Source organism: Lutra lutra, chromosome 1 (assembly GCF_902655055.1).
Source record: "Lutra lutra chromosome 1, mLutLut1.2, whole genome shotgun sequence".
Taxonomy (NCBI): Eukaryota; Metazoa; Chordata; class Mammalia; order Carnivora; family Mustelidae; genus Lutra; species Lutra lutra.
Genome location: NC_062278.1, coordinates 220763422 through 220785537, shown reverse-complemented (window position 1 = coordinate 220785537; position 22116 = coordinate 220763422). Strand labels below are relative to the sequence as shown.

The window sequence follows — 22116 nt, the reverse complement described above, 5'->3', positions numbered from 1 at the left end:
TTTTCTTTTGTCTTCTCGTTCTCCTTTTTCTTCCAAGCCTGCCAGCATTTCCATTTTGACTATCAGGTTTTTAACTTCCAAGGGCTTTTTCTAGTTCTTTAAATGTTCTTTTTCCTTCCTTCTTTCTTTTTTTTAAGGCATCTCCACACCCAGCGTGGGCTTTGAACTCACCTCCCCGAGATCAAGAGTCACATGGTCCTCCGACTGAGCCAGCTGGGCACCCCTGGAATGTTCTTTTTTCGAAAAACAAATGTAAAGCTGTTTCCCGTCCACTGTGTCTTCTACAAGCTCTCCAAGGATAACCTGCAGAAGGGTTTCTCTCCAACTGCTTCCTTCTGTTCTGTCTCCTTCCTCCAACAAGTTACTTTTTTTCTCCTCTTTTTGTGTTTTAGTCTATCACTAGCTAGAATTTATGAGGCACGTGCTGCAAAGGTGGTAGGGGGCCCCCCTGCCCCTAGGGTGGCTTCAGTCTGGGTTGAGTACGAGACACTGGTCTCGGGAGTCCCAAACACCAGCAACAACTGCTCTGAAAGCTAAAGGGGTCACTGTTCAATGTGCGACTTCCATCTTGATCTCCGGTTTCCACCTTTACACCTGTCCTCCCCCATACCTGCGTCCCGGAGGCAGAAGCTTTTAGGGCAGCAAGTGTGCAAAACGGCATTTTACTACTGAGTCCTCCCCCAGCTCTGCAAGGCTGGTGCTGCTGGTTTTGATTAAGCTTTACAGAGGCTCGGGGAAGCGAAGTGAGCTGTCCTGACCCCCGCCCCCCAACCCACAGCTCACATGTTCAAGGACCACAGTGAGACTGGAGTCACCCTCATGCAGGAAGTTACAGCTTCTGGTTCTCTGGGTCCTCCCAGGGAAGGCACCGAGTGCTTGCTGACTGGATATGGAACACGCTTCCACACTCTCGCGGGTAGATCCACGTGAATGGCGGTCCATGGCGCGTGATAGATGTTCCGTAAACACGTGTTGCGTAATTGAGAAGATGGGAGAACGGCCGTGTGATGGGAAGACATCACAGAAGGAAACCAAACTGTTACACTTCGGTCCATGCGAAGGAACATATTTTGGAAATGAGAACGCACAGTCCCGGCTTGGGGGCGGAGAACAGGGCTCCTTCATTTAACGAGAGGGAGACTGGCAATGCTCTGGGGGAACGTAATGTTGCCCACGGGAGTTTCAGATGCCTTCACGCGCTCATGCCCTTTGATCGAGAAGTTCTGTTTTGGGCTATCTATGGGAGAGGCAGAATCCCAACTGTACAAGAACGTGTTTGTCGCACTGTCGTTTATAATCTGACAACAGTCTAAGTGTCCACCAGTAGGGGGTGGCTAAGATTCGGGTACTGTCCTTTTGTGGAATACTACGCATCTGTCAAAAATTACATCTCTTCCGGGATGCCCGGGTGGCTCCATCGGTGAAGCGTCTGCCTTAGGCTCAGGTCATAATCCCAGGGTCCTGGGATCAAGTCCCGCATCAGGCTCTCTGCTTAGCGGGAAGATGCTTCCTCTCTGCTCCTCCTGCTTGTGCTTCTTTTCCATCTCTCTCTCTCAAATAAGTAAAATCTTCTTAAAAAATTACATCCCAGGGCGCCTGGGTGACTCAGTGGGTTAAAGCCTCTGCCTTCGGCTCAGGTCATGATCCCAGGGTCCTGGGATCGAGCCCCGCATCGGGCTCTCTGCTCAGTGGGGAGCCTGCTTCCTCCTCTCTCTCTGCCTGCCTCTCTGCCTGCTTGTGATCTCTGTCTGTCAAATAAATAAATAAAATATTAAAAAAAAAATTACATCCCATCATAGTAGCCAAAAAAGTGGAAACAACCGAAACGTCCATCAGCAGATGAGGGGCTGACAAGATGTGGGCCGCCACACACGGAGTTTCAGCTGCAGACAGGAGCGAGGCCCCCCGCACTGCCCTGGGGATGGACTGGAGCCCACGACGGGCAGGGAGGGAACCAGACACAGAAGGCCACACGGGGTTGTGAGTCCACGCGTGCGACGCACCCAGACCACAGGAAGGGGGCTGGGGAGGGGAGTGGGGCATGACTACTGATGGGGGTGAAGCTTCTTTTTGGGTGATGGAATGTTCTGGAATGAGATAGTGGTGATGGTTGCACTCCTCTGCAAAAACGCCAAAAACCACTGAATTGTACACTGTGAAATGAAGCAGTTTTATGTTATGCGGTCATTGCCACAATTTAAAAATTACGTTGTAAGGTCTGCAGAAGTATTACATCGGACAAAGTATCTGAGCGCACTGAAACCCCCAGGAGAAATCCGCGTTGTGACAGAGTCAAGGGGAGGACAGCGGGAATCTGCCGAACCGAGAGCCGCTCCGCACCCAAGAGCGTGGGAGACGCCGGAAGGAAGGAAACACGGGGTGTTTGGGCTGGTCGGGTCACTCCTCTGCCGTCGTTCTGAAGCGTCGCCTTCTGCATAATGGAAAACCCAGCGCACTCGAGCTCTCGACTGCAAAAGCCGACGTAAAACTCACCGTCTTTACCGTCGTACCGCGTCCAAGCGCGCGGCTCAGTGCACACTGCGGCTCAGCCACCCCCACGTCCTCTTCCAGAACTTTCCATCCCCCACACGGAGACTCCGTCCCGTGAAGCACGGACTCTCCACCCCTGCCCCAGCCCCGGCTCCCACCCTCTCCTGTCTGTCTGTGTGGACGCTACTCCTCTGGGGCCTTCCTGGGAGTGGGGACCTGCGGGAGGGGTCCTTCTGGGTCTGGCTGCTCTCGCTGAGCCCCGTGTCCTCGGGGTCCCTCCGCGTCTTGGCAGGGGTCAGGGTCCTTCCTTTCTTCCATAGTCTGGGTGGACTGTACCAAGTGTGTCCATCTATCTGCTGACGGGCACGTGGGGCACGTGCGCCCTGTGGCCTGCGGGGACACCGCTGCGGTGACATCGCGCTGTAAATACCTTCGTATTTCCCAGAGCTTTCTTTCTGGCCACTTGAGCAGACAAACGGGGCACTGGCTCGCTCCTCAACCCCGCCCAGGTCGCCTTCTCCACCGCAGGAGAAACCCGCGTCCTCTGGCCGGTCCGCTCGGCACGTCTCCGGGGCAGCCAAGCCCACAGGCGTCCAGGGAGACCTCGGAGGCGCCCCACCCACCCACCCAGGGCAGCCCGAGCGGCCAAGCCTGCGGAGACGCTGCCTCGGCCAGCGCGGGGAGGGGGGGGGTTCAGACCAGGACGCGGGGGGGCTTTCCCGGCTGCCCTCCGAGCGGGGTGGCAGGTGTGCCAGGCCGGTTCCGTCTTGCGCGGCCCCCCAGGCCCGGCTGCAGCCCCGCCCACGCCGCCGCGTCACGGCTCCCACACTCACCGTCTCCTAGCAACCGGGCTCCCGGCCAGCGGCCGGCAGCCTGAGGTCTCCCCGGTCTCCTGCCCGCCTGCGCGCGGGGGCTTGCTCCGGGGTCCTCCGCCGGTGGGGGAGACGGCTGGAGAGGGAAGATCAGAAGCGACCCCTCTTCGGGCTTGCAGGGAGCTCCGTTCCCCCAGACGCTTCATCCATCTGGACCCAAGGCTTCGCTAACCAACTGCTTGATTTTTATTTTTATTTTTTTGGAGTTGCTAGGGGGGAAAGATTTAACTCCCTGTCAACAGGGTTGGTTTTAGACCACTCGGTGGTGAAGATACTCTCTGTCTTCCCCAGGAGCCAGGGGTGGGGACCAGCGAACCGTGGGTTAAGGGGTTTCCCAGAGCTGCCCCTGGCGGGAAGCACGTGCAGGTCATAGCAGCGGGGATGCGCGGCTTTCCACGAAGGTGCAGGTGTGATGGTCGCAGCCGCCAAGTCCTCGCCCTGGGGGCCAAGCCATCCTCCCTTCCCTTCGTCCTGTCGCCCGTGCCTTAGCTGAAGCCTGTCGCCCAAACCAGGACAACGGCCTCCTGGGATAAGACGGCAACGAACAGCGTCCTCCCAGCCAGGAGGCACGTTCCTCTGACAGTGAGACTCCTCTCTGGCTGTCAGCACGGGGATTCAACCATTTAACACATTTATTGGGTGACTACTATGTACTCAGTAGGTTCTAGACCCGTGGATACCACAGCGAGTGAAGTGGATGCACTCCCTGCCCACAGAGAGTTCCCATCCCTGGGAGAAGGCAGGGAACGCATGGTTTGCAACCAGTGGTGTGTGGTGAGCAGAAGACAAATATAGTTATGTGACAGGGTGAGGTGCTCAAGGAGTCTGTGAGGAGGCGACATCTGGGCTGAGACCCGAGGGAAGGGAGGCGTCGTTGGCCATATAGGTCAGGAAAGAGCTTACCAGGTAGTGGGAAGAGCATGTGCAAAGGCCCTGGGGTGAGAAAAGTTTGGCTGGTCTGAAGACAGCAGGGGCTGGTGGGTCTGAAGCGGAGTTATGGAGGAAGAGGGTGGCAGATGGGCTTTTGTGGGGCTTTGTCAGGATTTGGGGTTTTATCCTGAGCTCCTACTGCCAGAGGATTGAAGCAGCAGATGGGTCACCGTGATGGCAGGCAGAAGTGGGGCACAGAGGAACCCGGGAGGACTCCCCAGTGGTGGTGGTGAGCCTGGGGAGCTGGTTGAATGGCAGAGCCACGGACAGATGCAGGGGGGGTGGCTGCGGTGAAGCTCTGCTGCAGGAAATGGAGAAGGTCGGGACCCTCCCCTGTGCCCCATCCGTGGCTGCAGGCAGGACCAGCTGAGGGGCTGGCTCTGACTCCTAGGTGTTGCCAGAGTGCCCACAGGAGGCAGGGGGGCTGGGCCCCTCCCCCCAGGAAGGAGGCCCAGGGCTCCAGAGGCAGAAGAGAGCGGCCCGCCCTCCCCAGGAGATAGCAGTGGTTAGACAGGGGCCGGCTGCTTCCGGCTTGCAGCAGATAACGGCTGGTTAGTACAAGGCTGGGCTTCGCCTGCACCAGGCGCTGACGGTCCCCTGCCCCGCTCTGAGAAGTGGGTCCTGGTGTCTCTCAGCCCTGGTCTGTGCACCAGCCTGTGCTCTGACACGTGTCACTCCCCATGCTGCCTCCTCTCTGCTCCCTGCCCTGTTGCCTGTGCCATTGCCTGGGGGCACCTCAGGGGCTTGAAGCTGTGAACTCAGCCAGGGACCAAAGCTCCCCGTGTGAACCGCCCCCTCCCCCCTGAGGTTTGCAATGAGCATTTGGGAAAACTCCAAGGAACCTTCCATAGGGGCCCTGCAGGTGGAAAGCCCCCAACCCCAACTCAGCTAAACCACCACCTCCTCCTCCAGGAAGCCCTCCGGGCCCCCCACCTTCCCACTCAGGGGCCCACTGTTCATTTCTGGGACCAGGCCAAAATGGGTTCCTTGAGCAGCCGTGGGGCACGTGCGAGATGACTGCTTCTCGGGTGGGGTCCCCAGGGCACACTGGTGTGGGGAGGACCCGAGGGACCCACATGTCGGGGTGCAGCCTTCGGGCGGCCCAGCTCCTCGGACTTCTCCTTGCTGCTCACACCTGTGGCCCGAGTCCCAGAGAGAGAGGCGGCGCCCTACTTGGAGCCCTGTGGGAGCAGCTGGAGGGCCCCACAGGGACACCTGCACCCCAAGCAAGACCGCACAGTCCACGCCAACAGACATGATTTATTTACCCCCGGCTCCTGCGAGCTCTCGGGCGGCCACGCTCCTGCCATCCCCTAAACACAGAAAAGGAACTGAAGGGATAGATCGAGCCCAGATGGGCTTTTCTCTATCAGGGTCACCGGGCAGCTGGACAAAACGCCGCAGCAGAGAGGGAGTCTGGCTGCATCAGGGTGGGGGTTGGGGGTGCCCCCACGCCCACCAGGCCCAGCCCTGGGCCTGCATTGGCCGCACCCGAGTGGGAACGAGGGCAGAGCCCAGGCCTGAATGCAAAGTGGCAGACAGCAGTGTTAGAAGGTGCTCGTCAGTACGGGGTCAGGGCCGGCTGTGGGTCACGGACATCTCTGGGGGGCGAGGGGAGCACCCAGCCTGCGCCCTCACCACCGCTGGGCTCCAGCACCCTCCCTGAGGGTCCAAGAGCGGGAGAAACACCACCAGCTCAGGCCCTGCAGACCTCTGGCGGTTGGGGGGTCTCTAGGCTGGGGGCCTGGCTGTGCCCTCAGGCTGGGCCCCCAGCCCCCTGCTCTCCCTGGCCTGCCTCCCCAGCCGAGAAGGCCCTTCGGCAGGATTTCAAGGGCATGAGCAGCTGCGAGATCCAAAGGTAACACTTCGGAAACCCACACAGGCAGGGGCCGCAGTGTGGGGAGGGGGCAGCCCCCTGCGGCTCTCACGCCCTGATAACAGGGTTTCACTGAGGACTGAAACACAAGTGTTTTTAAAGAAACCCATGGAGAAAACACGACGTTCCAACGTCGGGATGAATCCAGGGACTCACATGCAGGGGTGAGGCTGCTCACGCGGGCCCCTCTTCGCCCGGCCGGCCCTGCTTCCTCTGGATGTCACCCTCGGGGGCCGCACTCGCCTCCCTCAGTCTCTTGCGGAAACGCGGCCCTGGCCGGCTTCTGGGGGGCGGCAGAGGCTCCATGCCCAGGACCGCGTGGATCTGCCGGAACGCCAGCAAGCGCAGGGCGTGCTGGGGGCAGACAGCCGGTCAGCACCCCCACCCCTGGGCACCCCGCGCCGCCTGGGCTCTGGGCGGAAGAGAGGTAGGGGGCTCCCTGGGGTCAGCGGAGGGCAGGACACTGCCAGGACACCCCTCGGGGCATCAGCCCCTGCCTGCCCCTCTATGGGGACCCCAAACGCTGCATCTCCCGTTCGCCTCAGATCCCAAACAACCTGGCGCTTCCTGTTTGGGGCGCGTCGTAAGCGCCAGGCCCGCTATGGATTCCAGGTCGCTGGGAGAGCTAATACCCCTGCCAACAAAAGGGAACCCACAGCCGGGTGCTCAGGGCTGGCGGCTCCAGTCACGCTGGAGGCCACGGCTGGGTGTTGGCACACCATGGGCAGGGGGGCCTCGGGGGGCAAAGGGGAAAAGTCCCAGCCAGCGAGGCCCAGGGTATGCGGCCCTGAGCTGGGCTCCCCCGCCCCCAGGAGCAGTCCTGTCACCCACAGGCTGCCCAACTCTGCAGAAGGGAGGGGGGGACAGGGGGCCACCCCCCCGCACCCACTCCTATGGAGTCACTGGGGCCGCTGTCCCACCTGGGCACTGGCTGTGATGTCCTCACGCTGCTGGCATGTCATGGCCCCGAGGGCATCCCTCTGGTCTCTCTCGCAGGGATCCTGGAGCCCAGGCCCATCTTGGCGAGGGGGAGTGGGAACAGCAAAGGAGAGAGCAGCCTGTGAGAGACTGCGGGGTCTATCCCTGCGCCCCTTACACTGTGTGACCACACAGATGGGTCACTGCTTCGCTTCCACTCTCTTAACCTGCTACCATCCTGCGTCACTGGAACAACCTGGAAACCCCCTTTCTGCATCGAACATCTCAACCGCGGGGCGGTGTGGGGTCTCCCCTTGGCGGTGGAAAATACACGGCATGAACACCCCTGCCTACAGCCCGTTATCCACGTTACCCCGGCCGTTTCCTTTGCCAAGATTCCTGGGGCGCTCCAGAAAGGACAGGAGGACCCCCGAGAACCAGGGCTATGCTGCCCCAGGGCAGGCCCCTCTCCTGCCCCAGCCCGCACCCCGCTCTCCTCCGTGGGTGCATCCACGTGCCTCCCCTGGAGCCTGTGGGTCTGTCCACCCATCCTCCTGTCTGATTTGAACGGGGCCCCCGAGTATGCTCTCGTGCTCTGGGCTCCCCGGCTGGGGGGACTGACCTGTCAGGAGTGTCCCTGAGGCCACACACTCCAGGACACGCCTCATGCCGTCCCCAGGACTGAGGGGCCCCGACGCACTGCTCAGAGCCTTCTCTGCCAGCAGCTCCATGGCCTGGGCAGTTTGGGGACAGGAGAGACACCGTGACTTGGGAGGAGAGCTCTCGGGGCAGCTGGCCTCCCACCTGAACCAGAGTGAGAGCAGCAATGATGGGCTGGGCGGGGTCTCCGGGGACCCCGAGCTCCTTCCCTCATGGCCACTCCCCCTTGAATTTCTGCAACAAAGGGGGACCCTTGGAGCCTCCCCTCCCTGGGGCCTGGCTGAGCACAGATGACCTCGCTCTCCACATCTCCGACTCCTCAGCTAATCCCGGGCACAAAAACACCACAACACCACGGGCCAGCATCCCAAGGGTTAAAAGAACCGCTCTCTGGGACCCTGGTGCATTTGGCTGAGGATCCCAGTGACCCACCCAGCTGCTCTGGCACGCCCCCCGCCCCAGGGAGCCACCCTGCCTGGAGTGGTCCTGCAGGGACACGCATGATCTTGGGGGCGCTTCTAGACTCATAGGGAAACACTCCTCTCGGTGTCAGCATGGACCTCGTGTCCCTAAGGGGGTGGTGTCAACAGCTGTGTCCCCTCTGCACACAGGGCAGGGGTGGAGGCTGGGATGGGGGCACAGCAGCTGCTGCTCAGGCGCTTGGACAGCCCAGCCCTGGGAAGCGGGGGGCATGTGTCTCAGGCAAAACGAGGCCCGTGGTGCTGCCTTACCCAGTGCGGCAGGGCCCCCCAGGCGGGCACACGCCGGCAGAGGTCACGGAGGACCCTGAGCACAATCACGCACGGCTGCAGGCCACTGGCGCGAGCCTTTGAGAGAAGAAGTACACCGTCGGGTCAGGGAATCACGTGCACGGGGCCCCAGGCACAAGGGCGGACGCTCAGGGCTGTGAGCCAGGCCCAGGAGGGACTCATTGGTGGGGAGGGGGCGGCACAGGCCGGCTGGCCTCCAACGTGGCAGCTGGGAGCCGAGTCCTTTCCCCAAAACACCCCACGCTGACCGAACAGGCCCCATTCGGAGCCCCCAGTAGCCACCATCGGGTGGATCTGGGGCCACGACAGCCCTACCCCCAGAGCTGCGAGCACTCTGCGCACGCTCCTGGCATGAGTGTCGGTTCGTGCTGGGCAGGGGGACATAGGCCGGCCGGCCAGCCGGGGCCATGCCGTGCAGATGGCTGCCCTTCCTGGTTGAACCCCAAGCCCACTCCCCTGAGCAACAGGGCAGACCCCGCATGCCACCACCACCGCCCCCTGACCTGGAACCACTTGGCATGGCGGAGGGCAGCCAGTGCCTGGAGGCTCTTCTCCAGGCTCAGGACGTCGCCTGGGTCCGGCGGAGGCACCTGCATTCCCTCTAGAAGGAAAGAGCATGTGGGCATGGCGCCCTTTCCCCCTCCTCCTCCTGCCTCACTGGGCCGTGTGGCCCCAGCCCTTGGGTCTCTGGAAGGTCCAGGGCTCTGGACTGTCTTTCCTCCAGGACACTACAAGGAACAGAGAAGTTATTTCTCTGCAAATCCTCTCCCTCTGCCATCCTGTGGTGAGCAAGTTATGGTTCAGGTGGGAAGCTATGAATGAAGCCAGGTTTCCAGGCACTTCCAAGTGCATCACGGCAAGGGAGAAAGTAGGTCAGATTCTAACAGGTGTCATCATTGATGGAGAAGGCCCCAAGTCTGGGAGCGGGACCTTCTCCTGCCTTCTTACCACTACCCCACACCCATCTCCTTGCTGCAGGAGGCCCTGGATCACAGACAGAGGTCAGGCGATGGAACGGAGTGTCCCTTGTGCATAAATGTCCCGGACCAATCCCTCCTTCAGGCTGAGATGGGGCCAGCAGAGGTGTGTCTGCGAGAAGGGGCTTTCGAAGCTCCCTTCCAATGACAGCCAGCAGGGCCCTGGACCCCCACGGGGGAGGGACACAGCAGGGGTTCCCTCTGGCCAGTCCCCTTCAGCGGCCTTGGACCACTCACACTTGCCCATATGCCCCTTGTTCATGTGTCTGAGCAAAGCCTAACGGGGCTTTCAGAATTTAAGAATTTAATGATGTTTTTCTATCCCTGGTATTTTTTTTTTTTTTTAATAACCATGACAACTGGTAACCTTTTCCACCAATGGTTCAAGGGTACTCCTCTTGAAAAATTTAAGTGACAAAAATGAACTGACTTAAGAAGGTTAGACAAAACAATCGTGAAGAAGGTTCGAGAATGACAAATTTGGAAGACAGGCCTGGCCACACCTTGTTCCATGGAAGGGTCCTCCCGCATCAGGGGTGAGGTAACCGACACAGAGACCCTCATTCCGGGCTCCTCGCAGGAGGAAATGATGATGTTGTCTTCGGAGTCAGAGGAGACCTCATACTTGTCTTCTGTCACCATCTGTGAAGGGCGAATGCAACCTGAGTCTGTGTCACCCCAGCTGAGAACCACAGGTAAGCAAGCAAGGATAGTCGAGTGCTGGGCCCTGTGCTGGGGGCCTGGAACTGGCAAGGGATTTACATGTAGCCCCCACCCTGCAGGAGCACACCTACACAGCAACGCGCACAGATAACAAACCCAGTATGTAGGGGCCTTCATATGTAAAGAACACCCACAGATCAACAAGGCCAGCAATCCAATTAAAAAAATAAACTGGTGTGCGACATAACAGGTAGCTTGAGGAAAAGAAATAGAAATGACCCTCTTTATGCAACAACACAAATTTCTCCCATGGTAAGAGAGAACCAATTAAAATTATAATGAGGTACCATTGTCCCCTGGGAGGACAGACCTCAACAGTCTGGGCACAGCTGGGCTGGCGAACCCAGCCATCTATAATCTGCTGGTGGAGGCTGACCTGGCAACATTTACCAGAAGCATCTGGCCTCATGCCTTTGGCCAGCAATTCTGCTCCTGGAATAAGCTCTCATGTCTGTACAAGGTTACCTGCTCGCTGGAAATGACCTGAATGTCCAACTACACGGAGGGGCGCCTCAAGCCACATAACGCAATGAGGCTCCTTAAATATGCACAGGGGGTTGGACCCTAGAGGTGATAAGTGAAAACAGCAAGGTGATTTTGCCAGTGGAACAAGCTATTATTTGGGCACAGCAGGGGAGAACGGGGAAAACCCATTCAGCGATTGGCCTCCAGGCAAGACCCAGGCCCCCTCTGGCTCTGGTCGTCACCTGCCACAGGGGCCCAGGGACAGCCCGCAGCCCTCACTGGGGGTACCCTGCAGGGGTCACCCTCACAGGCAGACCCTTCCAGGAGACTTTAGAACCAAGGCACATGGTCCAGTGCGCACTGCTCAGAGAGGCCTTATGGCGTACCTCCCCTTGTTTTGAAGTCTCTGAGATGCCTGGCCAGGGCGCCCCCCAGCTGTGTGGAGCTCCAGGCAGCTGTCTCTACACCCCTAGAAATGCTCTCTGCCCCTGCTAAGCCATCTTTCCCCACCTGGCCAGCATGGGGGTGCCTAAGTCAGACTCTGGGGTCAAATGCTTCCCGCTACTCGGGGGGTGGGGCACTGCCAGCTCAGCCACAGCCTGGGCTGCCTTTGTGAGGCTGCATCTGAGCCACACTCACAGCCCTACAGTAGCTAGCAGGAAACCACCGTGCCATGGGTGCGAAGGAAACAGGTGTTTACTGATTTATTTAAATCGATCTTTATTGATTTATTTAAATCTATATTTATTGATTTATTTAAATCAATTTTTATTCTCAAATAAATAAAGAGCTGGTGCACTCATCTGCGAGAGTGGGGGTGGGAGGAGCAGCAGGGGCGGGAGAGGGAGAGAGCCTCAAGCTGTCTCCCCATTGAGCATGGAGCCCGTCATGGCACTCGATCCCCTGAGCCCAAGATCATGACCTGAACCACTATCAAGAGTCTAAGGGTTAACCAACTGAGCCATGAAAAGGAGTATTTAAATCAGCCAAGTGGGGGTGTGTCACTCCTCTGCTCAAAACCCTCCTGTCTTCCCGCTTCCCTGAGAAACGCAGGCCTACCTGCCTATACGGCCTTCAGGCCTGGTGTAATCTAGGCCCCAACAAATGCAGGTCCTTCTACATGGACCACTGCTCCTCCATCTTTCAAGGCCTCCCCTGGTCTCTAGCTCCCACCTAGAGGGCCCCATTCCTATCAGGACACATGGCTCCCCCCATCCTGTCTGATGTGCCTCCCCCCGTCCCTGCCAGTGCTCCTTCCTTGGCATCTGATTTCCATTTCTTCACAAGTGGCACATTGGATGTCAGCTTGCTCGTGACCAGAGTGGGGGCCCTGGGGGGGAGGCTTGGGTCTGTGCAGCCCCCGGTGCTGGATTTTCTGGGGATGCAGAAAAAGACTCACCAGGAAGGAGAACCAGCCCCCGCCACCGCCCCAGTAAACTTGGTCCTCGGCCAGTCACGGTCTCTGCTGAGATCGTCCCAGGACAGTCCAGAGAAGAGGAGCCCAGGTCCCTCCCACAGTCCCCAAACAGGTCTTCACAGGGCCAGGCTCAGCTCCACTCACCCCTGTAACGACTGGTAAGTCGGCATCTGCAGTGACGGGACACTTTCCTCCTTTCTTTTACCCTAGACTCGCTTTATAAAGGAACCCCGGAGATCGCTATCTCGTCAACTTTTCTATAAAAACAACCCAGTCCGGGTCCAACAGCCCATCTCTTGTTTCTTCAAATCGCCTGGAAACAAGGCCATCCCGTCTGCGGCCGCCCGGACCCCGCGGATCTTACCGGGAGCTGCTGGGGCAGTTGCGCCGAGATTCTCTGCAGCAGGGCGCGCGTGGGCTTCTGCGAGCACAGCAGGGTCAGCCGCACCTTCCTGTCCCCCCGCAGCAGAAGGCCCTTCGCCAGGAGGCCAACCCGCATCACGCCCTTCAGGACCCGCGCGGAGGGGGAGCCACCACTGTCAAGACAAGCCCGCAAATGTGTGAGACCCGCAGGGGAAAGGGGTCGGGAGAAAGGGCCGCCGCCAGGGTCCCCCCGCTCCTGCACTCATGGGCTCCTTGTGGGGCCTCTGCCTCAGTTTCCCCGTCTGTGAAATGGGCCTGCGCCCCTGGGGACAAGCCTACCAAGTCGCACGTGCCCAGTAAGGACTGCTGCTTTTTATTCCTTCCTGATAATCCGCGTTCTGAGGAAGGCCACCAATGGCCATCCCCGTGGCCCCTGGTCTCAGCCAGCTAGGGCCCTGGGCTCTGTGTCCTCCTAAGCGTCTCCAAGGTCACTGTGCCCGCACCTCAGCTCCTTGGCTGGGAGCCTGCCCTCTCCCCTCAGGCCCTGCCCCACAGCACCCTGACCCGGGTCCCTGCTTGCCCTTCTGAAGCCCAGGCCAGCTTGCCGCAGTGGGAGCCTGAGCTCGCCTCTGCCCCACGGCCCCTCCCGGTGCTGCCCCTCTGCAGGGGGGAGGTGGGGGACACCCCAGCTTCTCCCAACCCAACCCCCAGCCTCCCTTGGTCCCTGTGCTCCAGCCCCATGAGGCTGCTCCCTTGCTGGGCCCTCTGCCCGGGCACATTCATCCCGCGGCTCCAGGAGCGGCTGCTGCTCACTTTGTAACACTCCTGGGGAGAGGAGGAGCTGTTTTTTTGGCTTTGGTTTTTTGTTTTGTTTTGTTTTTAAATTCATTTATGTATTTCTCTTTCTTTTTTCTTTTTAGGTAGGCTGCACGTGAGGAGCCCAGCGTGGGCTTTGAACTCACGACCCTGAAATGATCAAGACTCAGATGCTTAACCCACGGAGCCCCCAAGGTGCCCCCATTTATGCATTTCTTGTCGGCTTCTGGACCACGTGTGCTGGAGCCCAGCGCCCCCCCAGAGGACTGGGCCGGGAGGTCACTGGCACCATGCGGATGGGAGATGGCTGGACTGGGGCAAGGACCACGGAGGGCAGAGGGCAGGGGATGGGGTGGGGGGCGGGCTGCAGACGAGAGACTCAGAGGCTCATCGATCAACCTGGATCTCAATTCACACCCACTGTGAAACCAAAGAGCCCCAAACCCACAGTCTGGTCTCTGTGGAGCCTGCTTTCCTGGCGCCGGTGCAGGACTGCTGCTCAAGTGTGACAGCGCCACGGTTCTCTCATGTCAAAACGGGTCCCGCGCTCTCTGGGGCCAGCTCCTGGCCTCTGGGCTGCCACCGCACACGCGATGGGACGGAAACGTCATGTGAAAGCTGGGGGAACGAGGCCGGTTTTGTTTTTCCGAGCACCGGCATTTGAGAGGTTTCGGAAGGGGGAGTGTGGGGTCGTGAAGGGGCGGCTCTGGGACGCACCTTGTGGAGGCCGACCTGTGGTCACCGGACCGCACGAGTCTGCAGGGGCTGGGCTAAGCGCCGTGGGCGTGCACACACAACACCCACGTCAAGCTGGAACGCGACCCTGCCACCTTGCGCGAGGATGCCAGTGGGGGGCTGGGTGCACCCCTGCTTCTACGACCACACGGGTGGAGGAGGGGCCCTCTCCCAGAGAAGGCCAAGTGAGCTCGCTCGCGAGGGCACGCGTGCGCTCCCCCAGGGTGCAGACACTGTACTAACAAGGAACTGAGTGGCACCAGCCAGATGCAAAAGGAAGGACGCTGCAGGACCTCTCTGGCCTACGCGTGCGGTGTCCAGCACGGGTGGAGCACTGGGGACGGGCAGTGCGGGGTGGGGGTGCCAGGCAGGGGCGGGGGCGCACGGACTTTAACAGGACGGATCTCCGCCAGCTGCAGAGGCCGACCGGGGTGATGGGCGCACAAGGTCGTCCGTGCCCCCGGAATGGTCCTCGCCAGCGTGGCTGAGACGTAAGCTGCACGGCGTGTTCGAGCATCATATAAGGGCGGCCACCCAGAGAGAAAGGACTTGGAAGACGGACTTCGTCCAGATTCCAGGTGGAGAGGCCTCTGTGCCCCACTGCCACAGCGACTATAACAGTGACTCACGCAGGCGCTCGGGGGCTCTCCCACTCGGGGACCTCACCGACCCTCAGAGGAAGAGGACGGGTCAGAATCACCCTCGGTCTCCCTTTCACAGATGAGAAACAGACCGGTTCCCCCTTCATGAGGAACATTTCTAGATGCACCTTCGATAGGAAGTGTCCATTTGGGGAATGTTCTGCCCACAGGCTGGGAAGTCCCAGGGACCTCGGAGAGCTCAAAGCTGATCAGAGTGAGGCACCTCGCCCCCCTGCCAGCCATGTCCTGTCCAGAACCCCAACCCTCCACCCGGAGGGCCTCCCTGCCCCGCTCAGTCGGCCCGGGGCCTGGGGAACGGAGAGTGACCCCCCACTACCTGTGCTCACCGCCCGTGTGCACTGGGCTTCCGGAGTTCTCCTCGGCCAGCGCATCGGACACCAGCTTGAGGGCGCGCTCCGAGTGGGAGACGGCCTTCTGCACGGCCAGGAGCTCCTCCTCCGTGGGATAGATGGCCGCGTGCTTCCACAGGACATGCCGGTCATCACTGGACTCCGGCCGCCGTGCGGACTGCAGGGAAAGACGGGCTGGTCATGAGCAGGCAGCGAGGCCCCGGGCGCCGGGCGCACAGGGGACAAGGTGAGCGTCAGGCCCGCTGAGGCACGGCACATGCAGCAGGGGGCCCTGGAGAGCCCCCAGAGTCAGGCTGGCTTTGGGGGTGACAGGCAAGGGACAGCAGAGAGCCAGGCGAAGGAAGGATGGGGACCCACGAGGCGGTGAACTGGTGAGGATGTGGGACTGCGTGGGGCCTGTGGGCTCCCCTTTGGTTATGTCCTTCCATTTCGGAGCCTGAGGCTTTGCAGCCAACTCAGCGGGGTGCCTCCCCCCCGCAAGGTGGGAACGGGAGGCTCCCATCCAGTCCGGGCCCAGCCTGCATGGACGGATGCCAAGGGCTCCGGAGGGAAGTGGTGACCTGGGCCTGGGAGCCAAGGGAACTCCAGTGGCCGGTGACGAGCCCTGGGCCTGGGGTTCCTGCTGGTGACCAGTGACAGGGCTGGGCTGTGACCCTCAGGCCCTGCCAGCTCCCACCCCTGGGCGCCTCTCGGGGGTCGTGGCTCAGAGTCGTGCTCCTCGCTCCTGGAGGAGTCAAGGATTCAGGTCCTTCTAGGGAGGGTCTGAGAAGGCTGCCGCCCCGCGGGGCCTCCACAGCTGGAGGCATTCTGGCACGAGGACAAGGCCACCACCCACCAGAGGTGAGCCGGGCGGTGCCCCCGGCCTGCTGGCGAGGGAAGGAGAGTGCTGGTCGGGCGAAGAGGGTCCAGGCTGCTCATCGGGGGCCTGAGGCCCCTCCTCCAGTCGCCTCCTGCACAGCTCCTGGCGCCTGCAGGGACCCAGGGGGAAAAGCTGCTCGAAGCGGCTGTGAGACCCCAGGGCTTGCCGCATCACAAGCGTGCCTCTTCCAGGGGCTGAGCGAGGCTGGGGCTCCAGGACCACCAGAGAGGGCTGTCGCCACCTGACGGGGCTCCCAGGGCCCATGACACGGGCGGGGCCTGCCCCAACGCCCGCCAAGGCCCAGGGAGACTGAGCCGAGGCGGGCCGGGAGGACAGAGGCCAAGGGCAACAGGTGGGGAAGGAGGGGGTGACTGCAGCCCTGGGTCTGTCCTGAGCTTTGTTCCCCAGCTCAGATGCTGTCCAGATCTTCCGTCAATCAGACACCGCATCAGGAAACGCTTTCAAACTGCTCCAGAGGGTGGAGGAAGGTGTGACAAATGTGTCGGTGGTCAGGGGACGCCGGGGTCAGGGCACACAGAGACCCGGGGCTTCCCTGTGAACGGGAGCCCAGAGCCCTGCCCCACGGCTGCGGGGTTGTGCTGTCCTGCGTGACTGTCTCCCCCGAGGGCGGTGTCCCCTGCCCACACTGCAGGGGCAAGCTCCTGGGTCCTCGGGCCCGAAAGCGAGCGGAGGGTGAGGGCAGCCCGGCAGGGGCCCTGTGCGCCTAATTCCCCGCATACCAGCGCCGCATCTCCTCGAGCCGCTGCCTGCTCAGCTGCCTCTGCTTCCTCAGCCTGGCCTCCAGAAGCTTCCGAGCTCTGTGGCTGGGCTTCACTGCGATTGGGAGGTCTGGGTTCACTTTTTTCTGGAAAGGGCAGGAAGGGCTGTGAGACGGGAAACCTTCATTTCGACAAGTGCCAGGAGCCTCAGGAGCCCCCATGGCCCACAGCCTCCTGCCAGCTGACTCCATAATGGGGCTCCATCCCCCAGAGCCTGGATGCTCCAGGGACCCGGAAAATAGGGAGCTCCCGCAGGGAGCGCGGCCGCAACACAGCAGCCTGGGAAGAAGGAAATCCAACCCCACTGTGGACGCCCTCGCTGACCACGGATGGGTCGCTGCAGAGCCAACGTCAAGTGCGTATTTCTAATCAAGCTAACTCAGCGGAAACGCCGCGAGACCCAGCAATCCGCGTTTTCAACGGCGTCGCAGATTCTCCCGCGAAACTTTACGGTGCTTCCCTCATCGTTCCCGAACACAGCGCCATCTAGGCGGCCTTTGCTCCTGCCAACGGCCCACGTGTCCATCGATGGACGGACCAATACACGGTGTGTCCCCCCACACACAGAAGCGTCCCTCGGCCATGAGCAGGAGCGAGGCCCCCATGCGCTCCCCCGGGGACAGACCCCGAGCCCACGACACGCAGGGAGGGAACCAGACACAGAAGGCCACACGGGGTGTGAGTCCATGCGGGTGACACGCCCAGAACAGACCGGTCTGCGGACTGGGAAGGGGGCTCGTGGGGGCTGGGGGCTGGGGGTGACTGCTAATGGGGATGAGGCTTCTCTTTGGGGTGATGAAATGTTCTGGAACTAGAGAGACGTAAGGGTCACAGCTCTGTGCTTACACCACAGTAAAAGCCAGGAAACCATAATCTTCATTCGGGTGAACTGTGTGGCACGTGAGTGACACCCCAATGGAGTAGCTAGAAGAGGGGTGTGCACACAACAACTCATCCCACTGTCCTGCGAACCTGTGAGACAGGGGCCGGGGGAGGCAGCTCTCAGCCCCTCCTCCGGTGCAGCCCACGGGGCCGAAGGGCCCACAGCCAACCCCGGGTGGGGAGTGGAGCAGCCCAGCCAAGGCCCTGTTGGTGCTGGGAGTTTCGGCACCCATCTCCCGGGCCGCTCGGAGGAACAGTTCCCGGAGGATGGTCACCCTGCTGCAGCAGGGGCCGCTGGGTCACGACCTCTGGCCCCCAGGCTCCCGTTGCCCCCGTGCCCCATCTCGGCTGCATCTGTGAGCCTGTTCCATGTGCTTAGGGACCCCTCCGGCAACAGGTGGGTCCAGAGCCGAGAGACGCCATGGGGATCCCAGCCAGGGCCAGGTTTGCCGTGGTCTCCAGGGAATGTGGGGGACAGGCCCCCAGAGCCCGGAGCTCCTGCTAGGGGCGTGGGACGGGGTGCAGGAAACCTGGCGGTCAGACCCCACCCCAGCCCGCACACCTTGTACTGCAGCCGGTGCCGCCGGCCCCTCACGTGCGTGTCCCTGGCTGTGGCATTCCCAACACTGCACTCGCACAGGCTGCACTGGAACCGGACCACTTTGCCTTCTTCGTTGCGCACCTGAGACACAGAGCTCTGCTAAGCCGGCCGCCACCCACGCAGTACGCCCGGTTCCCCGGGCAGGGGCACACCCCCGTCCCCTTGGGGACACCGGACCATTCCAGGAGGCCTGCGCGCTGGTGTCCCGCCTGCCAAGCGGGCTTTGGGGGAGCCGGCATGTCACCAACACACCCTCCAGTGCCCCAGCTGCCCTCGGCCACTGTCCTGTCCTACTCCTCCAGCCCGCTCCCCACCCAGGGGTGCAGACACCTGCTGCCTGTCCACAGAGCCCCTGCCTCGGCTCCGTCCTGAGCTGCAGCCATCACAGGCCCCGGCCCTGCCATGCCCCCTGAGGCTTTCACGCACCTTGTCATCGCCTCAACTACAAAATGCCAGGGCTTCCCCGGCAGGGCTCCTATCTGGGGGGGCAAAAGTGGCTGAACACAACCAGAAGTGCTAACGCGCCCACTTCCTTTCAGCCAGTGAGGGGGAGCCCGGGAAGCAGGGAAGCGGCCAGGGGAAAAGGCTTCCAAATCTGGGTCTAGAAGCTGTTCCAGACAGGCCTTGCAGGCTCCGGGCTCCAGGGTGGTGGCCATGGAAGTCGCACACGGGCTCCTGATGCCCAGGGATACCAGGCCTCTGTGTGTCTCAGGCCTGCCTTCTAGGATCTGAAACCCAGTGCCTGGACCTTCCAGTGAGTTCCGTAAGATGTTGTGGCTCACCACAGACTGCACGTGGACAGGTACGTACATCTCAGATGGAGACCCGGGGCGCGGTCCTGAAGCCTGACCCCAGCTGCAGTCCCTCACCGCAGCCCGGAGGGGGAGTGGGGGCACGCAGACGGCCCGGGGCACCGCGGAAGCCCGGCACGGTTACCTCTTCCAAGTAGCCTGGGCCCACTGGCTGCGAGGCACAGCTTCCAGAAGCTTCTGCAGAGTCTCCGCGGGCAGTTGGGCCTCCAGGCCCATCTGGTGCGGGGCGTGCCCGTTTGCCCTCTGGGGCCCTGCTGCCCACCACCTGCGGCTTGGAAGGCCCTGGAAGGAAGAGCTGGGCTGCTCACGACCTGCGCCAGCCAGAAACCAGGGCCGGCTTCCCGTCCGCCCACATGAAGGGTGGAATGAGATGCAAACCAAGGTCTCCCGCTCCCCATTTAGTCCCTCGTGACGTCAGTCGGTCGGATCCCCGGTCCTGAAAGGCCCCTTTCATGCCAGCCTGGGTCTCAGCTGAGAGCTCCAGCCCACCACGCAGCTTTTGGTGCCCATCTGAACGCGTCCACAGGGAGGCCCAGGTGGCAGGCCTCTCGCGGAGCAGCCTGTGGCCGCCCCACTCTTCCAGCTGGACCCAGAGTCATGGTCAAGCTAGCCCCCTTTTAGCATGGGCTCCCCAGGGGAGACGGGTCTCTGTTACCACACCCCTCTTTGGTTTGCGGTTCGTGTCGTGTGGTGATTCCAAACACAGGGCCACTGAGACTTAAAATGAATCCTCCTCCCCCTTCCTGGGCAAAGCCGGTGGTGGAGAGCAGAGCCTGGGGCGGCCCTGGGTCTGAATCCCACCTCCACTGTATGTGAGGTGGCCCAGCGCCAGGCATGTGACCTTGCCTCACCTCTGTTTGTCCCTCTGCAAACCGGGAACCTACTTTCCAGAGTTGCGGAGGGCAAACAGGCAATGCCACGAAGCAGTCGGCGGAGTGTGTGTGTACATGGGCCCTAGCTGCTGCCACTCGATCTGCACCCCCAGGGCAGACCACACCCAGGGGCGGTGGGGCTGCAGGTGGGGGACCCAGGAGTCCGCCTCAATTTCCTGAGACCCACATAATTCATCAGAGCCCACTCTGTTCACCCTGAGCACCAGGGCGTGAATCCTGCCACCACCGCCCCACGGGCCCTGTCCATGCTTCCTAAGGGTATCGCCCAAATGCGGCTGGAATGTGGCAGAGAGAGGCTGCCTTCCCCCACCCCTGGCCTCCATCCAGGGCCTGGGCCCTCTGGAGAGAGGTGATGGTTAGCACGCATGCCACAAGGGAAGGGGACAAGCGCTTCTTTGAAATCCCAGCGTGAGGAGTGAGTCAGGATGTGGCGTTGGGCTGTGACACGTACCCACACTCGTGGCCTTCAAAGCCGCTGGTCTCTTGGTCAGTGCTGGCTTGCTCAGGGTACACACGCTGGGACCGGCAGGGGCTGTGGGCTTGGCAGAGCCCGCGGGGGGACTCTCCGCAGTGAGGGGGGCCGGCTGGCTGGCGCAGGTGGCCTGGGTCGAGCTGGAGTCCCCGGGCACGGGTTCTATCGCAGGGATGGGCTTCCCCAACTTCGTGTGTAGCTTTAAGACCTGGAATAGACCCAGCCCCCCCCCCACCCCCGTCAGGGCCCAATCAGACCTCCACGAGAGGCAGGAAGAGCACCTGGTGTCTGGACGGTGCAAAGTGCGGGGAGGGAGCGCGCAGGTCCAGTCCCAGGCCCCAGCAGCCGGCCCTTGGCTCGCACGCAGGCATCGCTCCTGCTAGAACATGCTTCCCGCTTCCAGGCCCCATTCACTGCACTCCCGGAACGACCACCTCACAGCCAGCAGCATCTTCACGGACAACCGCCTCAGAACTGTCTCCCGGCTCCAAGTCTGACACTCACAGCCCAGACCTGCCCCTGCCCAGAGCTGGCCACAGGTTCTCCCCGGCCCCCAGAACGGCCCCGCTTCCTGGGTCCCAGCTCTCCTGCCGGCACCCCCGAATAGCCAGGCCCGTGCCTCCCCTTCCCCCACTCCTCCTCCTGCTGTTTGCTTCCCCTCTGTGCGCCTGCTCTCGCCCCTGCGGGCTTCCTGAGTTCGCTCAGGCTTCTGAGAGCCTGCTCTGGCTGGGCCGAAGGAGGGGACAGGACAGGCCCTTAGGAAGGTGATCTGAGGGTGGCCCAGCTCTGCCGTGGGGAGATGGAGGAGGGCCAGCCACGGGGGAGGGTGGGAGCAAAGACCCCGGGGGCAGGAGGGAGCGTGGCAGGTTCTGTGTGGGGCCCTGAGATAGGGGCCTTCCTAATCCTTCTTCCCTTAACTACATGGCTTAAAGCTGGCGTCCCGCCAGGCTTCCCTCCCGCCAGCAACACACACCCCTTAAGCAAGCAGTGCCTTGCAGGTTATCGACACCATTTGGGAAGGGTTGCTGCTTTTTAAAAAGTTCCCGCTGGAGCGTGGCAAGGGCAGACCCTGGGCAGAGAGGTGGGGTCTCCCTCCCATTTCTCAGGCTGGGGAATCCCATCAAGTTTCTCCAAAAGCTGACATAATACAGGCACTTTCAAGGCCACAGGAAAATGTTCATATTACGATAGTAATCGATACTACAAACACGGGTATTAAATTACTCCCTGTCAATTAAAACACTGCTATCAACATCGACATGAAAACTTACTGGCTGAGCTGTGTAACTGAACCGGATCGACATCATTGTTGAATAGCAGACCCCAAACAGAACATGCAGTTTGACCTCATCAACACCCGAACCCTCGTTTCTATAAACACGTAGATACCCAAGGCCCAGAGCGGTCTCCCCGCAGTCTGGGGACAAGGCCGTCAGGCCGCTCCACGCCTTGTTCCGGGGAGGGGGGCAGGGGAACACCCTTCGGAGGAATGCAATGGCCTGGGGCCCCGTAGGAACAGCTTCCTGTCATTGGTGGTGGCCCCCTCATGGCTGTCAGGCCCCAAGGGCTCCTACCTTCTGGTGCCTGGCTCCCCGGATGTGAGCGGCGTAGGCGTCTGCCCCTGTGCACGACACGGCACAAAGCCCGCAGTGCGGCCTCCCCTGCACCCCACACGGGCCGCCACTGGCCTGGGTGCCCGCCTTCTGGGCCGCCTCTTTCTTTTTGTGCTTCTGCCCCTCCAGGTGCTCACGGTAGGTCTGCAGGCAGAGTGAGAGAGGTCTGAGATGTGTGTGT

The 22116-nt window shown here is 61.3% G+C and overlaps 1 protein-coding gene across 3 annotated transcripts in view; it reads right to left on the bottom strand.

Moving 5' to 3' along the window:
* Positions 1-5592: 5592 nt before the first annotated feature.
* Positions 5593-22116, bottom strand: part of ZFR2 (zinc finger RNA binding protein 2) — a 37206-nt gene continuing 20682 nt past the window's right edge. Inside the window, exons 6-20 of one of the 3 annotated variants that reach the window (XM_047706135.1) lie at positions 21897-22079; positions 20302-20530; positions 19082-19239; positions 18107-18226; positions 16624-16748; positions 15860-15992; positions 14991-15181; positions 12463-12634; positions 9997-10135; positions 9020-9117; positions 8478-8573; positions 7709-7820; positions 7089-7186; positions 6325-6522; positions 5593-5954 (exon numbers count right to left, since the gene is read on the bottom strand). In XM_047706135.1, coding sequence (XP_047562091.1) covers positions 6343-6522; positions 7089-7186; positions 7709-7820; positions 8478-8573; positions 9020-9117; positions 9997-10135; positions 12463-12634; positions 14991-15181; positions 15860-15992; positions 16624-16748; positions 18107-18226; positions 19082-19239; positions 20302-20530; positions 21897-22079 — 2034 coding nt within the window. In that variant the 3' untranslated portion in view covers positions 5593-5954; positions 6325-6342. Of the gene's footprint in view, positions 6523-7088; positions 7187-7708; positions 7821-8477; positions 8574-9019; positions 9118-9996; positions 10136-12462; positions 12635-14990; positions 15182-15859; positions 15993-16623; positions 16749-18106; positions 18227-19081; positions 19240-20301; positions 20531-21896; positions 22080-22116 lie in introns of all 3 variants that reach the window. The other 2 variants (XM_047706124.1, XM_047706142.1) reach the window with 2 other exon arrangements.